General features: G+C 42.6%; 2 protein-coding genes across 8 annotated transcripts in view; one reads left to right on the top strand and one right to left on the bottom strand.

Moving 5' to 3' along the window:
- fmnl3 (formin-like 3) overlaps positions 1–11,135 on the top strand; it is a 32,060-nt gene extending 20,925 nt beyond the window's left edge. For 3 of the 7 annotated variants that reach the window (XM_079273527.1, XM_079273532.1, XM_079273529.1), the window contains 16 exons: positions 70–180; positions 277–426; positions 1,033–1,134; positions 1,346–1,709; positions 2,547–2,633; positions 2,828–2,952; positions 3,343–3,545; positions 3,624–3,927; positions 4,017–4,097; positions 4,232–4,361; positions 4,500–4,660; positions 4,814–4,915; positions 5,629–5,721; positions 5,850–5,973; positions 7,103–7,215; positions 9,581–11,135. In XM_079273527.1, coding sequence (XP_079129653.1) covers positions 70–180; positions 277–426; positions 1,033–1,134; positions 1,346–1,709; positions 2,547–2,633; positions 2,828–2,952; positions 3,343–3,545; positions 3,624–3,927; positions 4,017–4,097; positions 4,232–4,361; positions 4,500–4,660; positions 4,814–4,915; positions 5,629–5,721; positions 5,850–5,973; positions 7,103–7,194 — 2,229 coding nt within the window. In that variant the 3' untranslated portion in view covers positions 7,195–7,215; positions 9,581–11,135. Of the gene's footprint in view, positions 1–69; positions 181–276; positions 427–1,032; positions 1,135–1,345; positions 1,710–2,546; positions 2,634–2,827; positions 2,953–3,342; positions 3,546–3,623; positions 3,928–4,016; positions 4,098–4,231; positions 4,362–4,499; positions 4,661–4,813; positions 4,916–5,628; positions 5,722–5,849; positions 5,974–7,102; positions 7,225–7,698; positions 7,743–9,580 lie in introns of all 7 variants that reach the window. The other 4 variants (XM_079273530.1, XM_079273533.1, XM_079273528.1 and 1 more) reach the window with 3 other exon arrangements.
- Positions 11,136–11,281: 146 nt separating this feature from the next.
- Positions 11,282–21,096, bottom strand: part of LOC306780961 (low-density lipoprotein receptor-related protein 1-like) — a 48,434-nt gene continuing 38,619 nt past the window's right edge. The window contains exons 63-84 of the mRNA XM_079273526.1: positions 20,911–21,027; positions 20,128–20,234; positions 19,860–19,992; positions 19,620–19,742; positions 19,372–19,494; positions 19,145–19,282; positions 18,877–19,014; positions 18,624–18,743; positions 18,227–18,501; positions 17,938–18,116; positions 17,735–17,841; positions 17,426–17,545; positions 17,119–17,295; positions 16,828–16,968; positions 16,521–16,694; positions 15,793–15,954; positions 15,324–15,495; positions 15,036–15,137; positions 14,783–14,856; positions 14,608–14,701; positions 13,623–13,767; positions 11,282–13,194 (exon numbers count right to left, since the gene is read on the bottom strand). Of these exons, the coding sequence (XP_079129652.1) occupies positions 13,057–13,194; positions 13,623–13,767; positions 14,608–14,701; positions 14,783–14,856; positions 15,036–15,137; positions 15,324–15,495; positions 15,793–15,954; positions 16,521–16,694; positions 16,828–16,968; positions 17,119–17,295; positions 17,426–17,545; positions 17,735–17,841; positions 17,938–18,116; positions 18,227–18,501; positions 18,624–18,743; positions 18,877–19,014; positions 19,145–19,282; positions 19,372–19,494; positions 19,620–19,742; positions 19,860–19,992; positions 20,128–20,234; positions 20,911–21,027 (3,059 nt within the window). The 3' untranslated portion in view covers positions 11,282–13,056. The remainder of the gene's footprint in view (positions 13,195–13,622; positions 13,768–14,607; positions 14,702–14,782; positions 14,857–15,035; positions 15,138–15,323; positions 15,496–15,792; positions 15,955–16,520; positions 16,695–16,827; positions 16,969–17,118; positions 17,296–17,425; positions 17,546–17,734; positions 17,842–17,937; positions 18,117–18,226; positions 18,502–18,623; positions 18,744–18,876; positions 19,015–19,144; positions 19,283–19,371; positions 19,495–19,619; positions 19,743–19,859; positions 19,993–20,127; positions 20,235–20,910; positions 21,028–21,096) is intronic.

The following is a 21,096-nucleotide window of genomic DNA, read 5'->3' on the forward strand; positions in this document are numbered from 1 at the left end:
GTCCATCTTATTATCTATCCAATTGAATATATTTGGTCTGAAATGTATCTAAATCTGTCTGCGGTCCAGGTTGCCTGCATGCAGTTCATCAACATTGTGGTGCACTCGGTGGAGGACATGAACTTCAGAGTCCATCTGCAGTATGAATTCACCAAGCTTGGACTGGATGATTACCTGGAGGTAAGATGACCATCCAAATAAATATCCACAGGTTGAGACTATTTGTCCAGTGGGTGTAGAGCATCTCTAACACTGATTCTTTCCCCCTCACGTCAGAAATGTAAACATACAGAGAGTGACAAGCTGTCGGTGCAGATCCAGGCCTACCTGGACAACGTGTTTGACGTGGGTGGTCTGCTGGAAGATGCGGAGACGAAGAATGCTGCTCTGGAGAAGGTGGATGAACTGGAGGAGCACCTGTCCCATGTAAGTGCACCACCTAGTCTGGGCCACCATCACAGCTCTCTGGGCCCGTTTATGAGATTATTGTGGTTCACCAGCCGTGTACTTAACTTTGCTGTTTCTACATGCTGATTAAAATATCTACTCTGTGTTTGCATTTCACAAGTGCTTCAGAATAATGACGGGGTGGAGAACACTGGAGAATGCTGTGCGTGAGACAAGCTTAATATTGTTCTTGTGCTAGCTCATTCGTTTTGGGCAGATGCCTTCGTATCCCACACTGCTTTGCAAAGACATTCTTCTCATAGAAAGGTCGTGGGCAGCCCTGACATCACTCTAAGAATTTCATAACAAACTCAGCTCTCAGGAGTCGGGAATGATGGGGGAGGATGAGGGTGAAGAATCCCTGTGAATTCCGATGCAACATGTGTAATCTGTTTGAAAATCAAAACTGAAAGCTGTGTCATGCTCTTGCCGCGTCATGCTGCTGGGTATACCTTATTTCTTATGATGATGCACAGTGTATCGGGGAGGGAGTGGAACTGGGAAAGATGCCCGTGCTGTGGATCAATTCTTGAATTCACCTCCTCTCATCCCTCTGTTGTTTTATCTCTCCGTCTTCTTTCCCAGGTGACGGAGAAGCTGCTGGAGATTGAGAATGAAACAATGATGAAAGTAGCTGATCTGGAGAAGGTGCTCCTTCAGAAAGATAAGGACCTGCATGCAATCAGGGTAAGCCGTGAGTCGTAACGATTGTAATATCGCTTTGCCTGCCTCGCATCAGAAAGGCTTCACCTCGCTTCACTGTGTTAGCGAAGATCAGTTTCAGATACATGTAGCTAAATTGCTGTGATAGCAAATTAGGTCAGCAGGAAACCGGATGTTTCTTTTTCATGTATAGTCATTGTGTTGTTCTCTTTATCGCCCCCTGGTGACTCTCCAGGAGACGTACGAGTCGACCAACACCCAGGTCACCACACTGAGGAGGGTAATCAAGGAGAAGGATGCCGCCTTCCAGAGACACTTCAACCTCGAGAGGAGGCTGCTGGAGCTCGAACAACAAGGCACCATCCGTTTGCACAAGAAGGCTGATGGAGATATTGCCATCGAGCCGCTGGGTGTCGGGGGTGGTGTTGGGAGTAGTGGCCTTGGGATCCCACAGGGAGACATTAGGCAGCTCTCTTTGGGTTCAACAGCTGGATTCACCGAACCAGGAGGACCAGACACCAGTTTACCACCAGCCAGTGAAGCCCCTCCACCTCCTCCTCCTCCTCCACCACCTCCTCCTCCTCTTCCCTCAGCCTTCGGTGATGAACCATAACTCACAGTGATTTTTGTCTGGTGACACATATAAAAGCTGAGCTTATTTGATGATACACCGTCAGAGGAGGTCTATTTTCGTTTCCCCTTCTTTGTTCATCCGTGCCAGGCCAGGTGATGAGTCACAGCAGTGGGTTTCTGCCCCAGACAGGAAAGGGAAATGCAAGTTGTTTCCTTGCAGACAGACTACAACACAGGAGAAACAGTACCAACTGTTAGAGCAGTTTTCAGCTCTTTTGGCAATTTTTGTGAAAGGAGCAGTGTGTAGAATTAAGGGTGTTCGCAGGCATGGACTATAGTATTCATAACTGTTTTTAGTAGTATATAATCACCTGAAACTAAGAATCTTTGTGTCTTCCTTACCTAAGAATGAGCCGTTTATGTGTGGGATGGGTGCTATCAACGGGTCCTCCTCACTGAGTCTGCCACGTTGCACTGCCATGTTTCTACATTGGCCCAAAACGGACAAACTAAACACTGTTTTTTTCGTTGCCTAAGGGCCACAGTCATTTTCTGACACGTTTGGAAAGGGATGGGTAAGCAGAGGGGTTTTCAGTTGGTTGCAATTTGCAACCTCCCCTCTAGGTGCCACTAAATCCTACAAACTGCTCCTTAAGCTTCACTAAGATTAAAAATCACCTTTGCTTGAGTGTAGATCACAGCACGGAGGTTACAAAACATATAATACAGGTTCATAGTGAATTAGATAAAATATATAGAGAATAATAAAGGATCGAAAAACACAATAGATCAAAGTGATGGTATAGGATTGATAAAAAGAGTTTTTGGAAAAGCGTTAACATTTTCTTGTCCATTGATTGAAGGCCACTGTGTCCCACCACCTCCACCTCCTCTCGCTCCGCCTCTGCCGGGCACTTCTCCATCAGTTATCCTGAGCGTGGGTCTCTCAGGTGAGAGCCGACATAAAATTACATTATTGTTATGCACCTTCGTACAATTTTTGCTTTCTGTTCCACTGCAGCTTAATAGTGCTAAAGATAACACACATTATAATGCCTTCATAAGGCTTTATAAAACTCTTTATGAATGTTTATAATCATGCAAAACCGATTTTGACCAATAACACTTTAATTCTCGACTACAGCTATCCGAATCAAGAAGCCCATCAAGACCAAGTTCCGCCTGCCGGTGTTTAACTGGACGGCCTTGAAGCCCAATCAGATCAACGGCACAGTCTTCAACGAGATTGATGATGAACGTGTGCTAGAGGTAAATCAAGCAGATACAACTGCTAAAATGTCCCTGAACACATCATTCACATTAAATACCCATGTTAAAATGTTTGGGGGAAGAGAACATCCTAATTTGTACTAATTATTTACACTCAAAAGCTCAGGTTAATGGCTAAATCCTAATTGGTGCAAGGAAAGACATGACATCACCCTTTTCCAACTGAGCCCCGCCCACATCAAACCAGTCAGAAAAGCACAGAGACAAATAACGGATATCTCTCATGTGAAATGATCAAAACTGCTCTAACTTGGTCAGAACATAGTAGAAGTCCATCCCTCATAGCAAAAGGCTGACTGAGAAAATGTGTTTCCAGGACCTTTTTAATATTAGTTCGGAACAAATAAGTGAACTGTCACTCATGTGCAGGAGCTGGATCTGGAAAAGTTTGAGGAGCTGTTTAAGACCAGAGCCCAGGGTCCCATTGTGGATATTTGCTGCACAAAGGGCAAAGTAGCCCAGAAGGCGGTAAACAAAGTCACCCTTCTGGACTCCAATCGCTCCAAGAACTTGGCCATCACACTGCGAAAGGCTAACAAGAGCACAGAGGAGATCTGCAAAGCAATAGAGAAGTAGGCACTTTTCCTGGATTTCAAATACTTTCTGAACCGTCGACAAGATGGTAACTAATATATGTTGCGTTTCCTCAGGTTTGACCTCAAGGCCTTACCCGTGGACTTTGTGGAGTGTCTGATGCGTTTCCTGCCCACGGAGTGTGAAGTGAAGGTGTTTCGTCAGTACGAGCGTGAGCGGCGTCCACTGGACCAGCTGGCGGAGGAAGATCGGTTCATGATGTTCTTCAGCAAGATTGAGAGGCTCACGCAGAGAATGAACATCATCACCTTCGTTGGGAACTTTTCTGACAACATCAACATGCTCACACCGCAGCTCAATGCAGTCATTGCTGCTTCTGCCTCAGTGAAATCTGCACCAAAGTTGAAAAAAGTGCTTGAGGTAGGAAGTGTTTCGTTGACCGGTGTTTTCATATCGGCAGTGTTTGTATTGATTACGCATATTCATTCATTCCTTTGGTGTACTTCTAGATCATCTTAGCCTTGGGGAACTACATGAACAGCAGCAAGCGAGGCTGCGTTTACGGCTTCAAATTACAAAGTCTTGATCTGGTGATTATTACATCGTCGATTTTGGAGACATTTTTTCAACTGCTCAGATAACCAATCAAGCAAAATAATATGCTCCGCAGTTCCTTTGTGCAGTGCTTTTGCTGATATTCCCATTCATTCCTATTGTTACACAGCTGCTGGACACCAAGTCTACAGACAGGAAGATGACGTTGCTCCACTTCATAGCTCTCACTTTGAAAGAGAAGTATCCCGAACTGGCCAACTTCTACAACGAACTGCACTTTGTGGATAAAGCTGCAGCAGGTGAGTTCAGCATCACGAGGCTATGTGAACAGAAATGTTAGTTATGTTCAGTTAAAAAAAGAACGTTTTCATAACACTATGCTCATATACTGTTGTATTGCTGTAAATAAAACATATTCCTTGTTGACTGTACAAAAGTATCTCTGGAAAATGTGCTGCTGGATGTTCGAGAGCTGGGGAAAGGCATGGACCTGATCAGGAGAGAGTGCACTCTCCATGACCATTCAGTCCTGAAAGGCTTCGTCCATGCTCATGACACACAGCTAGACAAGCTGCAGAAGGACGCCAAGACCGCAGAGGTATCAAACACTGTCCTCACCTCTTAACCTCAAAGGGGAGAAAAATGAAAATAGACACGAGACATACCTCTGTCCCAGATTCAACTCACTGACCTCTTACACACAAGCAATCATGACTGAACGGTGTTTACGTACTGTCCTTCCCGTTTCTAGGAAGCCTTCAACAATGTGGTGAACTACTTTGGAGAGAGTGCCAAGACAACTCCGCCCTCGGTGTTCTTCCCCGTGTTTGTGCGCTTTATCAGGGCCTACAAGGTGAGGACACGAGGCAGCATCTTTCCTCACTTCTGCACTGACGGGGTGCAGCTTTCTCTCCTGGTCAGATGGGAAGTTCCCTGGTTTCAGACTTGGATGCTGTCCGTCTCAGTGAGAGCAGAACAGGGCAGAGCTTTGGCTGCCTCTGTGCCACAGGACGTGGCGTGTAGTCCGAGGCCAAATAACAGGAAAAGCCAGCTGGGTCTGACTCCAGAGCTGCAGCTGTGGTGTTTAGACTGGTTCTTCCCCCCTCCCTCTCCCTCCTGTCCCTCATCTCCCTTACCCCCGGACAGACTCGCCCTGGCCCACTACACAGCACATTTCCTGAGATTGTTCTTAGTCTGGATTTATGGGATCTGCTTAAGGAAATGTGCAACAAAAGGATTTCTGTGTCCGTACGTGTGTCTGTATGAGCGACTTAAAGATATGGTTTGACATTTGGACTCCAAGTTGGTCCAGGGGAGAGAGAGGAGTAACTCTGGTGAGGAATATGAGGAGTTGAATTGAACCAGAAACATAAAATATTGAACTGGATGTCGAACTATTGCTTTCAAGCACATTTGTTGTATGTATAAGTATTGTCTGTGTCCTGTTTAAATTCCACTTTTGACCTGTTTTCATTATCTGCAAAAGGCCACAGTGTGTATTGACTTTGATTTATTTGAGCTTCTGTCTTATGCTGCAGACTGGTCACGTTTTTCTCTTCTCAACAGGATGCAGTGGAACAAAACGAACAACGGAAAAAGCAGGAGGAAGCAATGAGAGAAAAGTTACTGGCTCAGGAGGCTAAACAGCATGACCCCAAGGTGCAGTCAAAGTGCATGCAACTGAGCTGAATGAAGTCTATCAGATGTTTACTCGGTGCTAAATAAAGCTTCGCGGCGTGCCAAAAAGCACAGTGAACAGTACAAATATCCTGTCCACTGGTTTACAGGTCCAGGCCCAAAAGAAGAAACAGCAGCAGCACGAGCTGATCACAGAGCTGCGCAAGCGGCAAGCCAAAGACCACCGGCCTGTGTACGAGGGCAAAGATGGCACTATCGAGGACATCATCACAGGTGGGCCAGACAACACCCTAAAAAGACCCCATGTGGGTGCCTGTAGCCCCGGCCCTCCCAGGCCGAGGATGACTGTGGTCATTCACTGCTCAGCTCCTTTGAAGTGCACCTTGTGCTACGTAGTCCAGACACCACCACATCTGGAGCACAGCACATAGCAGCACAGCAGCCTCCAGTTATTCCATGAAGTGATGTTTGGTTAGAAATGTATTGCACTAAAGGTGTTTGGCCTCAATATGAAGACACTCAAGCAGTCTGACTCCAAATGTACATGTAGTGCACAGTATTCGTATGACTGTTTTTGTTTGGGGAATATGCAAGTGTCTCTTCTGAATATCGACCACAATGTGTCGCCAAAGTCAAGACATTTTAAAATTCCACAAATCTATCGCCAGCCTCAGGATAGCACCAAGCTAACGGATGTTTTTGTCACGATTATTAATCAGTGCTTTAAAATATAAATAATATATATGTTGCATTAATGTAATTAATAATGCTTCTATGCCACTACAGCTTATTATGCAACTGATGAGTTTCCATGATATAACCAGTGTGCTGTAATCCGATAAAGCTTTACTTTAACTCCTCTTATTTAGCATTCATAAGCAGTATACACACATTTAATACATTGTTTATAACACACTACAATGTAGATGTATGTAGCTATAAGGACATTTTTGTATTGTTTCTTTATGTGTAGCATTTATCAGCGATCATATCTTCTGCTTTGAAGACACATTTTATAACAATTTAGCTATTTGTTTATACAGCAGCCTCCATGCATGGGTGCCCACTGGATAAATTAATTATAATATTGGACAAATACATTAATTAACACTTATATCAGCTTCCAACTCCATCAGTGTGTTATAAATCTTCTATTAAATGTTTTTGCAGTGCTTATAAATGCAAAATAGGGTAAAATGTTGCTGCTAATTCAGTTAAAAACCTTTTCACATAAAAGGTTTGCTTCCAGAGATCTGTGCTACATACAGTACAGAAATAGCAGAGTTTTCTTTACGGGTCTCCTGAAAGAAGTGTGAAGGTGGTCCAGTGTTTTTTCTTTCTCCCCCAGAAGGGCAGTGTCTCAGGTGTGACATGTTTTCTCTCCCTTACCCTCCTCCCCCAGTACTGAAGAGTGTGCCCTTCACAGCCCGCACTGCTAAACGCGGCTCACGGTTCTTCTGTGAAGCCAACCTCTGTGACGACGCCAACTGCTAGCCCCTCCCCCCTAATGCCAAGGTTATCCAGGTGTCTCTCATACGCCTCCTGACCCCTCTGTGCATGCAGCATGACCCCTGTCACCCACCCAAACTCCCACCAACTACTGTGAACTAACTTGGGCCGTCATTTGGTTGTTTTTTTTCTACTTCAGAGGAATCCTCTTAGGTGATGGGAGTCAGCCAAACCTCTTTTGCTTGGCGAAAACGTTTTACAGCGTGTCAACATATTTTTTGTGTGAAAAATATGTCTATACTCTCACAGTACAATCAGCCATTACTGTGATTACACTATCACCATGCATGACACATGTGGAAGGCTGTGCATTATTACAACATATTTTCACGAAGCTGAATTTAACATGAAGAGGTTTGGCTAATTTACTGTTTTTTTTTTTTATCATCGATGCCTTGTTCCATTAAACTAACCTGTTTGGTGTTTGGTTTCCTGCTAACATGTGACTCTTCTTTCCTCAACCACCACTGTTCACTCTACCCCCTCCAGCTGAAAAGAAGATTAATGACAGTATTTCCCACTCCTAAGAGAGGGTAAGGAAGGTAGCCTGGCTGAAACCTGGCCTGCTTGGCCCTCCAGCTCCTGTGTGCTGCTACAGTGATGTCAGCTGCTTCAGCTTTGGAGGCAAACAAAAAAAAAGGCTTCACAGCACAGAGATTATGCTTTACAACACAATAGTTAGAAAACAAGATTAATTCAGAAGCGACTTACAGGAAATACAGTATCACTTGCCTCAACCGCCAGTAATAAAAACATGAATTCACTTATTTCATTTTCCACCAAGTCTTTGCATCAGAGACGAAGTCTTTGTGGTATTTTAAGAACATCATTGTTCAGTTTAAATGCATAGCTATACCATTGAGATCATCATCATCATCGTCATCGTCATCATCCTCCTCACCCCCTCCAATTATGTGTTGCATGTTGTCCAATGTTCATTTACTCTCACCTGTCGACCACGTCCGCCATGTTTTGTCTTTGCTAATTGTCGTTCGCGGTGTGCTGAACAGCTGTTTGGTCAACAGGCTCTAGAAAAAATTGTCAGTCAGATATAAATTACATTTTTTTTACAGAGCTGAGAGGTTTTCTGTTACTTTTGCCACAACCAGCTTGACTGTACACAGCAATTTGTAGAGCTTGTTAATCATTATACTGTAGCTGTAATAATTATGGCTGTTACCAAAACCTTGACTTTCACTGTTTTGTGTATCACTACCACCAGTTGAAATTCAAGGTTATGGCGATGTGTCAGTCAGTGTTCAGTCTGTATTGTTTATGCCCCTATTTGCCATTTTGATATTTCTGATATACAGAAACAAAGTAACTGCAGAAGTTATTGCAGATATTTTATGATTATTTGACTGACATGTAAACTCTATTGCCGGTTTATAAGGTACACCAGGCTAACGCTAATGCAGTCTAATGCAGCCGTCCTACAATTATTCATATCTTCATGATGGTTAAAACTTTCAGTTTTTGTTGATTCAACTTTATGATAATTTTGTATGATGTTTGTGGCGCTGTTAAACTGTATTGCATGATACAGAAAGGTGTATTCTCCGACTTTCATATGACATATATTTAGACTTTTTTATGACATATCCTCTTGACTGTCCCAAGACTTTTCTATACATACATATTATACTTTTACGATGACGTAATATACTACAGTCATACTGTACTGAGACTTTGTAAGACATTCTTTTATAAAATACTACACTGAGGTTTTATGACGCTTTCATGACGTGTCCTTTAACTTTTTCATGGCACACTATACTATGACTTTTTATGACATTATCTTTGAATTTTTACGACACTCTCCTATGACTGTTATGTTTATTCCATACTATACGATGACTTTTTATGAATTTATATGACATACTATACTTTGTCTTCTTAATTACCTTTTCCCTGACATACAAAGTTATGACATTTTGTGATATATTTCATGACTCACTATGTTATGACTTTCTTTAAAACATCAAGTAAATTCTTATAGCTCCACCATCTGGCCAAAGTGCACCACATTCGACACGCCACATCCTTTGGTCCCCAGCAATACACTTGCCTAGTATGAAGGATACAAGATTCTTAAAATATGCTGAGGACATACCCACAGACCGAGATAGAGTCCTTGCTTTATCGTTTTATTGGATGAATGTGGTGATTAGATAATTAGGTGTACCTGATAAACCGGTAATTGAGTGCATGTCTTCTAGCTATACGGTTTAACACACTCTTAGCACTGTCTAAGAAAAAAGAAGTTAAAGTTGAGTCAAGTAGTAGCAAGTTTGCTTCTTGACCTCTGGGTCCTCTAACATGTGTGTCCCCCATCCCCGTCTCTGACCCCTCTCTCCATACCTACTCACAGATCTCCGAAACCAGCCTTTCCTGCGAGCTGATGCGTTGATCCGGAGCGGTTGGAAAAGACCCTAAACCACTTATTGGTCACTTATACTCCCCTCCCCACTATAACCTCCCTCCCTGTGTCCCGATGGTCTATCTCAACCCTGAGGCTGCAGATCACAATGACTGAAAGGAGGGACAGGACAGAGCCCTTGTTATAGCTGGGTAATTTATTTATTTATGGAGGACTTTTACAGCCACTTTAAGTGAGCAGGCATCATTACAGAAGCACAATGGGTCACTCCCGTCTCACTGCAAACACAAGACTTTCCCTGCCCTGTTGCCACGGAGAACCAGGAGGATAACTACAAAACAGGTGAGGTGAGGACCGGCGGGACCACGGAGCAGGAGGAACTTTGCTTTCACAAACAAAGCGGCTGCCAACATGTGGACCTTATTCCCAAGACCGTTCATTTCCTCAGACTATGCAGTCGTAGCAGGACTTAGACTGGAAGTCAGCCAGGGGAAGATGCCATCTCTGCTGCTGGGATGATTGCCCTGAAGAGACAAAACCTTCCTCAAAATAACAGAGGAGCTTCAATATTATAAAGAGACATTTGGGGACTGTTTCCAAACTTTAAGCAAAGTCAACACATTCAATCAAGACTAAATATTGACTAATTACATTTCAATCACATCAGTTTTTCGGTAGGAAAAACATAGATTCCGTTGGTTCTTTTGGAGAAGCTAGCCAAACCAAAATGTCTCCAATGCCTCATGTTTTGCTTAAGAAGTGCCTTTTTTTTGTATAAACAGTGTTATTTCTCTTGAAGCAGCCATAATTTGTTCATTCTACAGCTTTCATTTGTTTTTAAAAGATTGTATTTTGTAATGCCTTGTTCTATAACAGTAGTCTTATAATACTGACAATATCCAGAAGTTTAAATTTCCAGCTTTAAAGTCAAACAACTAGACGGTAAGGGGAATAATGATTTTACGATTCCTCTTTTATTTACCTCTGGTGCATCAGTGTCTTTAAGCTCATAATGATTTATATTTCTTTGTGCCTTGTCCAAGAAGTTCTTAAAAACGGAATGTTATATGCCTTGCCAACACTTTAAGGGACATTAGGGAAGTGACAAATGTATGAAGAAGACTCCACATGGACTGCTGATTAGGGGCCAGATGACGTTAACCTGCTATAGATGTGGTTATGGTTGAAGGATGTATCCATTTCTATGAGGTCTTATGTTTTAAAATTTCATTTAATCTCCGTTTTAATAGAGATGAATCTATTTCTCCGAACAGCTGTTGAAACTTTCATAACATTGGCATAAAGGGAGCGATACATCTTTACACAACTTCATTTGGCTCAACATTGTATGAGACACTATTCTTTAAGTATTCATTTATGTACATTCAAATCAAGAAACTTATTTTCAAAGAAATGATCCATGATATTGTCTATTGACTGAAAGATGACACTTCTTGTTTAATAAATAAGATGAATAATGTAACTGCAAGACTAAAGACTGTCATTACGCCTCAGGAGCATGAAAACAAAGGCTGCGCTCTCTTTGATGAAGCAATATTCAAAACAAGTGATTCCTACATGTTCATGTTTTATTTCAAAGGAAACTTGATGTTCACTTGAGATGAACTCAGTCAGAAATAATGAGCGATTGCTTTTCCCCTCCATCTCTCCAAATGACAGACAGAGCCACTGTACATTTTCTACTATAAAAATCCATTTAATTTCTTATATCAAAAAGAAATAGAATCATAACAAAACAATCATAACCACAAATATCCATGTGGGTTTTTGCCACCAAAAGAAATTCTCCAACTGAAAAATGATTTTTCTAATTTACATGGTCAGGTGAAAATCGAACAGAGCCGGATGTAAAAAAACAAACAAAGGCGAAGTGATGAATACTGTTAACGAGTGAGGGGCGAAAATGAGTTTCTTCTAGGTTGGGCGTGTGAGAGCACTATGCAGAGTGATATAGCAGGTGAGCTCAGTTAAAAGCAGCGTGGTGAGCAGGGAGACACGGAGCGCAACACACTTTAAGACTAAAAACCAGTTTGACTGACAGACAGATGGTTAGCGTTAACAGCATGGCAAAGGAATTAAAGTAATGCTTATCAGGGAGCTGATTAGTCCCCTTCTTGGGAATGCACTTAATGAGCATTAACCTAAATTACACATCCATGTAATTGCATACAATTTAACAAAACAAAAATAAACACAAAAACAATCTCGCACAGAAGTACGTACCATTAAACGGTCTCCCCGGCCTTTCCTGAAAACACATTTACAATCAAAAGACAAGGAACAAAAGCCAGATGCAGATTGTTTGTCAGTGATGACCGGGTATTCACAGAAGCTTGCCGTCCCTCAGTAAAAAGAACTTTCTAGAACAGTTTCAAAGCAAAATCCGACTTCTGTCCAGAGTGCCCAGCAGTAGACTAAACCAAGGCCACAGATATCCATCCCAGACTTTTCATCCTGGAATGTGGACTTTGTTACAATCATCTTCATCCGGCACACTCGCACACTGACCATTGACTCATTCATTGCCGACACAAAGAATGTCAATTATACAAAGACTTAAAAAAAACTTAAGTACAGACTGCTATTTGTTACTGATGTTTGTATTCCTGGGTATATTTTCAAGACACTTTGTTAATTTATATTTATATATATATATATATATATATATATATATATATATATATATATTTATATATATATATATATATATATATATATATATATATATATATATATATATATATATATATATATATATATATAAAAAACTTTAGTCTGTGCAAGGAGTTAAAAGACAATCACTTGAATGTAGTTCTTTGAGACAACAGAACAAACACCATCTGATGGATGCAGAGTCCTCCATGTGTACGCTCCCAGCCTCCGTCTCCCTTTAGGCATCCAGCAGCAAACGTACATGTACACATGAGAAAGACTGAGCCGAACCAGCATCCAGGAAGCATTCGTAGTGAGCACTGGCACTTCTCTCTTTCATGAACAACAAAGACTTGGCAACGTTTTCTAAGGTGGAACAATATTATTTTTTCCTCCCCTATACCCTATAATTCATACAAAAATAAAAAAATCAAATTGTTCCACTGCCATTTGTACGTCTCTATCTTTTACATTTGCACAGAGGTAGTGGCTATATGCGTGAGAGGGGAGGGAGAGTTGTGAGGAGGAGGTGAGCAAAATTAAAAAGAACTGAATAAATGTCTATAAAATGGTTCCTTTCCGTCACCAGAGAATTTTTTTTTTTGTCAAAGAACTAAATATAATACTGCAATCACTTAAAAAAAGTAGTCCTTCATTTTATACATTTTATACAATGTTCTCCTTTTTTTTGTTGCTTTTCTTTTCACTCGGTAAAGGCATAAGATGAGAGATCTCATTGGCTCAGCACTGGGTTGGGCAGGGCAACGTTGGCAGAGTTCAATCCATGCCAAGCTCTACGCCAGCGGGTCACTCATATCCTCATCGCCCTGGGAGAGAAGCTCCTTCTTTTCATCGGTGCTGGCCAGAGAGTTGCGGCTGTTCTGGGCGCCCATGTACAGGGTGGCATACACTGGGTTGGTGAAGTTGGTCGGCTGCAGAGCAAAGAAAATTGCATGGTGACTCAAAGGGAAAGAGAAAGGCTGAGATTTGTTAAATGTGAAACCGGTATTTACTGCATGTTGTGTTTGAAAAGGTCAGGTCACTAAAATATAATAAAGACATTTTGTCACTTACAATGGTCAGTTCATCCAAATAATTCCAACCAATCATTCCATTTCCGTTACCACCAGAACCCATGGGACAGTTTTGGTTTGTAATTTAGGTTGATATGTCCTGTAGTGTTTATAATGTAGTATCGTGTATTGGTCTGCTCTGGGACATTGTTTTAGGCAGCAGAAGTTTTCAAATATAGGTGGATGAAACGTAAACTATCTGTATGACTATTTAACACTATAGTAAGCGAGAAGAGATGTTTTCTGTGAACACATTGTTCATACAAAAATGCTTTAATCTGTGTTACCTTGTCTGGGTCCAAAGCATAGTCTGAATCCAGGAGCTCCCCAGCGTCATCGTCAGGGTCTCCTTCATAGATCTTATAGGCAGGGTTCCCAATCTCAACATTCATGGCTCCATTTGTCATTCGGTGGTGCTGGAAGCCCTTTGCACTGCAGACAGATAAAGATGAATAATCTGATGAACCATCAAAGCAATTAACTAGAAGATCATGACTTATATTTTGAGAGAAACCTTAAATAAAACATTTTAAAAAAATCACAGAGGCTTGAAAAATATCACAACGTGGCATAAACCAGGTACTGACTCAACAGCAACGTACAAGTCACACAATCAAGACAACATATATTAAAGGTTGTCAAATAAGCTTTTGACAAAAGCTCATTTGATCAAACCCAGAGAACATATACGGCAGCATGTCTAGAGTGGAGAATGCTGAATTTTCACATTGCAAATATTCAGTTGTTTGCAAGCACATGAACATTCTTCATAGATGCACACTTGTATATTTTAGTATTCAAGCACATAGAGTAAGGCTAACATTTACACATGTAAAAAGGGAAGGTACGGAGATGCAACACGGACATAACAGTTTGATTGTTTGTGCATTACCAGCAAAACTACTTTGGCTAAGAGTCAATATTTTCCCTGTGTTTGCCGGTTGGGAAAACCAGTGGGAGGCAAACAGGAGATGGCAGGCAATTACAAAAAGATTTCTACATTGACCAACAGATTGGACAAATTGATTGACAAACAGATTGGCCAATCTGACTGGGTATTAGGGAAGGGGTGGGTCAACAGATGAATTATGTAACCCTATGAAGTTACCGCGAGCACTGAGAACGAGATTTGGCCGGCCATAGAGACCTGGGAAACAGGAAATAGATGGTTATCAAAAGGTAAGAGAGAAAGAGAGGTGAGATTTCTAATAGTGAGAGGAAAATATGAAAAAAATGGAGTCAGGATCGAAACTCTCTGAAACCAGGACTCACCCACGCATTCTCCTCCTGTACCACAAGATGGCACCAACGACCAGAAGTGCCAGTAACAGCAGGAGAAGCACTGGGATGATGATGGAGGCAGTACCTGCAAGTGAGCAAATAATGTGAGCAAATAGGACCAAAGTGCATGTTTTACTAACAAGATTCTCTAAACTGTGTGACTTACTTCCACTGGAAGTAGAAGCATCCATAGAAGCTGCTGCAATCTCACATCTGTATCCCCTCCATCCCACAGGACACCTGGACACACACAATGGAACAGAGTTAGAAAGTGTGCAGGTCTTTTGATGGTTCCTCATTTCCATACTGTGGTTACAATGATCTGTTCACAGTACAAATGGGAATTGGCATGTGTATTTGAGTTTGAAAGAAGTGTATTGATGTGTGGGGTTGAGATGGGTGTGGCTGTCATATCTTACTTGCACTGAGGCAGCAGGGTGCGAGTGTCAACTGAACATTGTCCATTTGAGCAGTAGTCCAAACAGGAATAGCAGCTGGGTTGGGTCTGACCATTGGGGCAGCTACACACACACACACACACACACAATAAAAAAATAATTATGTTGCTTGATAATATATTATAATAATAATAATATGATATGTGTGGCCTTGCCCGCATGGTACTGAGCAGTCCAAAATAAAAATTTACAAATATTTCAAATTTCAAGTCTAATTTATTTTGTGCATGTTGTCCACAGTGTACCCACCTGCATGAAACCTCGCCTGAGGATGACGTCAAACACTTGCCCGCTCCACAGAATAGACATTTGTCCAACTCACATTGGTATCCAATGTACTGAGTGGTGCACAGACAGATTTTAGTGCCGTTGGCGGTTTGTAAGCAGGTTCCAGCGGTGTGGCAGAACCCTTCACAATTAGCTGAGGACGGGAAGGAAGACGTGCGATAAGTGCAAAGAACTCAACGGTCATAGATTCACATGTTGTTCCATAGGATTGTATTCGTAGTGGGGCTTTTTTTTCTTCCCTAGAACAATCAAATATAACATTGTAAAAGTTGATCATTTTGTGACAAAATGCACCAAATGTCATTTTTTGTGAAGTACAAGGTAAAGCAAAGCAATGAAATATATCATTTACATTCAAGAAGCTGAGCATCCATACAGATCCAGACTCCTTAAAGACAATGTAGCAACATCTGACAGTGCTGCCACTTACTGTACTGGCACTGGTCTCCCTTGTACTCTGGCAGACAGCTGCAGGTTGGCTGGTTGCCCATGTTGACCGAGCAGTTGCCTTCATTCAGGCAGTAGTCCTGACAAGTGTGGTGGCTACAGTTGGGCCCTGTGAAGCCTTTTGGGCATCTACAGGTTGGGGCACCTGCAACACGGGACATGAATTTGAAGTTCAAAAAATTGTGAGACAAATATAAATGAAATACAACCACAATACACGAAGGCTGCAGCTATGCATCTCAAGTGCCTTACTTTATGTCCTCTCTTCTGCAACATTTTGGCATGGGATCGCTGTTACTAATGAATACTCCGCGGCGCTTTCACAGACAGCAAAATGATGGGTGGAAATTGTACTAATGATTTGTAGACCAACTAAAATATCAGTGGCATAAAATACTTGCCAGAAAGAAATTATCATTTCACATCAAAGCTGTCATAACATGTTTATTTCACTTAATAATTTGCTCGTTAGAAACATTTTCCCAAAAGGAAAAGTGCAGATTTAATAACATCCAGACGGATTACAGTATTCCCACTCACGTTTATGTAACAAAGTCATTACAAAGGCCATTCAACTTTTTCAAGTCTACATAAATATACACACCTGAGACTGATGTTCTTATAAAAAGGGAAGAAACGTAACATAAATGAAATGACCTCTTGCTTTCCTGCACAGTAAGGAAAAAGAGATCACATGGGTCGTGCTCTTACCTGTGTGAGAAGCAGTGCATGTGCCTCCATTTTTGCAGTAGTCCCTGCACTGGTTGATCTCACATCTCTCTCCGGTGTAGCTGGGCTGGCAGCGGCACTTGGCCACCTGACGGGCGTTGAGGAAGCAGCTCCCACCGTTCTGACACTGAATATTGCAGGGCCCTGAGGGGGGAGCTGTAGGGGGGGGGGGGGGATTCCATGATTGTAAAGCCACCCAGATGAAAACCACCCAGGAGTTTGATCATGTGAGGCTGTTGCTCTACTGCTCAGGTATTTGTACAACAGTGAAGTGTATCTGCAGACTTACAGAATGGTGACTGTGTGGGGCTCGGTCTCGCTACACACGTGCCGTTGTCTGCCACATAGTTGTTGGGGCAGGTACACACCGGCCCACTGGGGCTGAGCAGACACAGCCACTCGCACTTCTTCCGGTCACATGGGTTAGTCACTGGTGCAGAGACAAACAAGACATCCAGTGAGAAAAAACTGCATCAAATGTATAAAACCCAGTTGTATTCATTTATACAACTTAAAATATATTATGCATCTTATGACTTTGAGGACGCAAGTAAACTAATGCATAGAAAAGCCAACTTACTCTCTGGCTGCTTGTAACGGTGGTAGAGGACTATATCAGTAGCATGGTTGATGCCTGTGGTGAGATTCTCCATGGGGCCTTTGCCAAACTTGTTGACCCGGAAGACAACGTTATTGATATAGGTGACCCCATATATGTAGTCCTCAAAGATATCTATGCTGTATGGATGGAGCAGGTCTGAGAAATAAGGGGGAGAAAAAGATAATGGATTCAAAAAAGAAAAAAAACAAACAATAAGCAACTAATGCCAGGTTTCTGAACTCGCATGTTTCTCACAGTTTGGTTTTAAGTGAAGAAACAACTCAACTGTTTTTGATGCCAGAGACAGAAATTACAGGATCAGAGCCATCCAGACGAACACTGCCAATTACTGAGAGTTTAGCATCTGCCCAGTAAAGACGCTCGTTGAAGTAGTCGACAGCCAAACCTGTAGAGACAGAATGGAAGAGCCTTGCAGATAGAGACATGGCAACCTACATAGAATAAAAGGCTGTAATGCTGCTGGACAGCCGGCTAAATGTGAATGTGGAGGAGGAAGTTGAATAGCATGCATGCTTTCATTTCCTTGGACAAATCAGGGTTAAGATAAATCATATAAAGTTAACGTCGTACTGACCGGTGGGCCACTGGATGTTCTCATGAACTAGAGTTTGTCTCAGAGTGCCGTCCATGGCAGCAGTCTCAATTTTAGGGTGGTTCCCCCAGTCTGCCCAATACATGGTTCTGAAGGGAAACAGAGTTGGAGCACACTCATTGAAATCATATATTTTATACGAGCGTTTCCCTGAAGCCACCGTCAAAGAGTTCACTCTTTCTTACCCTCTCTGTGGATCCACAACGATGGCATTAGGCTCGTCTATCATGCCAGAGACAAGGGTCTTGCAATGCTGGCCTGATATCTGAGCCACTTCGATAACATCTCGACCAGAGTCCGTCCAGTACAGGTTACCAGCCACCCAGTCCACTGCTATACCACGGGGCATCTTCAGCTCTTTGATCTGGATACAGGCAGAGAGGCAGTCACTGCGTGCCCATATGAGTGTGTGTGATGCGTTTGTTATAGTACGATGGAGAGTTCGTGCATCTGCACAAATTTTACCGGCATTACCTGCAAGTTGGTGATCCTGCCCTCAGTCGAGGAGGATAATGATGATGATGATGATGATGTGGACGGTCCTGGAAGTTCGTAGGAGGAGATGCGGCCCGTGTGCCAGTTGGTCCAGAAGATGCGGTTGGTCTTGACATGCACGTCCATCGCATCAATACGCACGCTGGCATCGCCTTGGAAGGTCTGCTCATAGCGCCAGTTGGGCATGCCGGGGTCCAGACTGCGGATTTCATTGTCGTCGGCTATGTAGAGAATTTGTCGACTGCTGTTCATGCCTGGAAGAGAACGAGTCAAAAGGATGGCCTTTGAAACTAAAATGAACTATTGTCATGAGTATTTTAAAAAGAAGCATGAAAGGATAAGCAGCGTATAAAACAGATGACGTTGTGGTTCTCACTGTCAGCCTTGCAGGTGTCACTGATCCTGGTGAAGTACTTGTGGCAGCTGCATTTGTAGGATCCTTTGGTGTTGTTGCAGACATGGGAACACATGGCGAACTGCAGACACTCATTCTTATCTGAAAAATGGAGAACCAAATAGAAAGATTTATTTAATAGGAAAATACCACACCCCAGCTCCTTACCTCCAAAGCATTTATATATTTGAGGTGAGTTATTATTGGTCAGGTGCAGTGTTTTGTGCACGTGTACCTCCACAGGTGTGGTGTCCTAACTTCTGGAAGCCTGGTTTGCAGGAGCAGAAAGAGTCTGTGCTGTTGGTGACACAGTGGGCCTCGTCTCCGTCGCCACACTGAGTCCTGTTACTCCTGCAGTCATTTAGTTTGGTATCTGAACACAAACACAAGTCAAACATGAGTCAGTGGATTTTAAAATCTAAGCGATTCTGCTGATGCTTAACATTTGAAACATCAACTCTCTGGTAAGCTATTATATAGAAATCGGTTTTGACATGAAGCACCTGTTTTGCAGCTGATCTCATCAGAGCCATAATCCTCACAATCGTTAAAGAAGTTACAGCGCAGGGTGGAGCTGATGCATCTGCCGTTAGCACACAGGAACTCATCCTTCTCACATGTGGGAACAGCTGGAGGGAACGCTGTAGCCATAAACACCACACAGGTCAGCAATCTCCTTAATAAAAATAGGAGGCGATTTCACAACGATTTGAATGACTCCACAACTTACCGCAGTTCAGTTCATCAGAGTTGTCGCCGCAATTATTGACTTCATTACACCTCTTTGACATTTGCAGACATACACGGTCGTTTTGGCAGCGGAAAGCTCTGGTGGGAGGACATTGGAACTTCCCTGAAAGCCAAACAGAAAGAGGACATGAGACAAAAGATGGCGGATAAAAAAAAAAAAATTGTCAGGACAAACGATGACAAAAGACAGACATTGCACATGTGCGTCATTCACAAGGCTGCACTCACTGCACTCGTCGGGGTTCTCGTCAGAGTTGTCCCCACAGTCGTCCTCCCCATCACACTTCCAGGCGAGGGGTTTACACAAAGTGTTGTTACACTGGAGCTCATCCAGAGGGCAGTGACGCCCAGCTGAGTAAAACAAAAAGAGATTTTTACGAGTTCAAGACAACAATTAGAATAGCAGTACAAATGAATGATAAGTGATAGAATTCAAAGCAGCATATATAGACACAGACATGCACTTACCAGCACTGCCACAGTTCTCTTCGTCGCTGCCGTCCAAGCAGTCGGGGTCGGCGTCACACCTCCAGCGGATGGGGATACAGTGTCCGTTCTTACACTGGAACTGGTCGTTGTCACACTTAAGGTCACAGCCATTCTGAAGAGACATCATAGCCAGAAGGATCAGCTTTTATACTTACAAATGAATACTAAACACAGACAACTCAATTATTTTTCCAGATCAACACAAGATATTATTGTAAAGGACGGTTCAAACATTAAGTTTCTGCACCTCATCAGATCCATCAGCACAGTCGTGGTCGCCATCGCACTTCCACCTCCCAGCAATACAGCGGCCGTTGGTGCAGGCAAACTCACTTTCAGAACATTGTCGAGGCACTACAGATAGAAGGCAGGGTGACAAGGTCAGTGACGTACCGCATGAACACCCTTAGCAGTGAGCTATGGCTGTTTTAGTCTTCAGCACAAAACACAGGACAAGGGTTGAAAATACCACAGAGGAAGACTGTAGATGCAGCAGGAGGTAATGTGAGAGAATGAAAGGAGCTCAATAAGTCTAAATGCTATTTTTATATAATTTATATAATTTCAGTGCTATATTTATGTTTTTGTGGTAATAATACAATTAGCTTTAAACAAAGTTTTAAGCAGTAGCATCTAGAAAAAATGATCTACGGTATTTAGAGCTGAGGTTGCAGACTCTCACAGGTGGGTGGGGATCACAGCTGGACAGGAGCATGAGAGTGGACACAGCGTGGAGTGGGAGACACAGCAGAGAGGTGACATATGAAGGTGGAGTAACTTACCTCTGGCCCATGCCAACAGGACAGTATGAAATGAAAACAAATATCAGATGAGGTGAGATGCATCCGAAATGACAGAGAATGGATGTTATCGCAAACAAGTGACAGAGTTAACAGGTTAAAGGTCCAGAGTGAGTATGCTTCCAGTGGACCAGGCATGAGTGTAAGTGACGCTGGACAAGGTGAGATCACAGATGCTGATAGTACACAGTATAAAAGGCGTTGTCCCAAAGCGTAAAGTGGACACCTACTGCACTTGTCTTCATCAGAGTTGTCCCCACAGTCGTTGTCGTAGTCACACTGCCAGCGGCCTGGTACGCAGCGGTTGTTCTTACATCTGAACTGGTACGGCTCACATGTCCTCTCAGCTGTACAAAGCACAGAGAGTGTTAGAATCAATAAAACAAAAACAGAAAGGAACAAAATCCGGTTTGAAA

This window comes from Melanostigma gelatinosum (assembly GCF_949748355.1).
Source record: "Melanostigma gelatinosum genome assembly, chromosome: 8".
NCBI classification, from domain to species: domain Eukaryota; kingdom Metazoa; phylum Chordata; class Actinopteri; order Perciformes; family Zoarcidae; genus Melanostigma; species Melanostigma gelatinosum.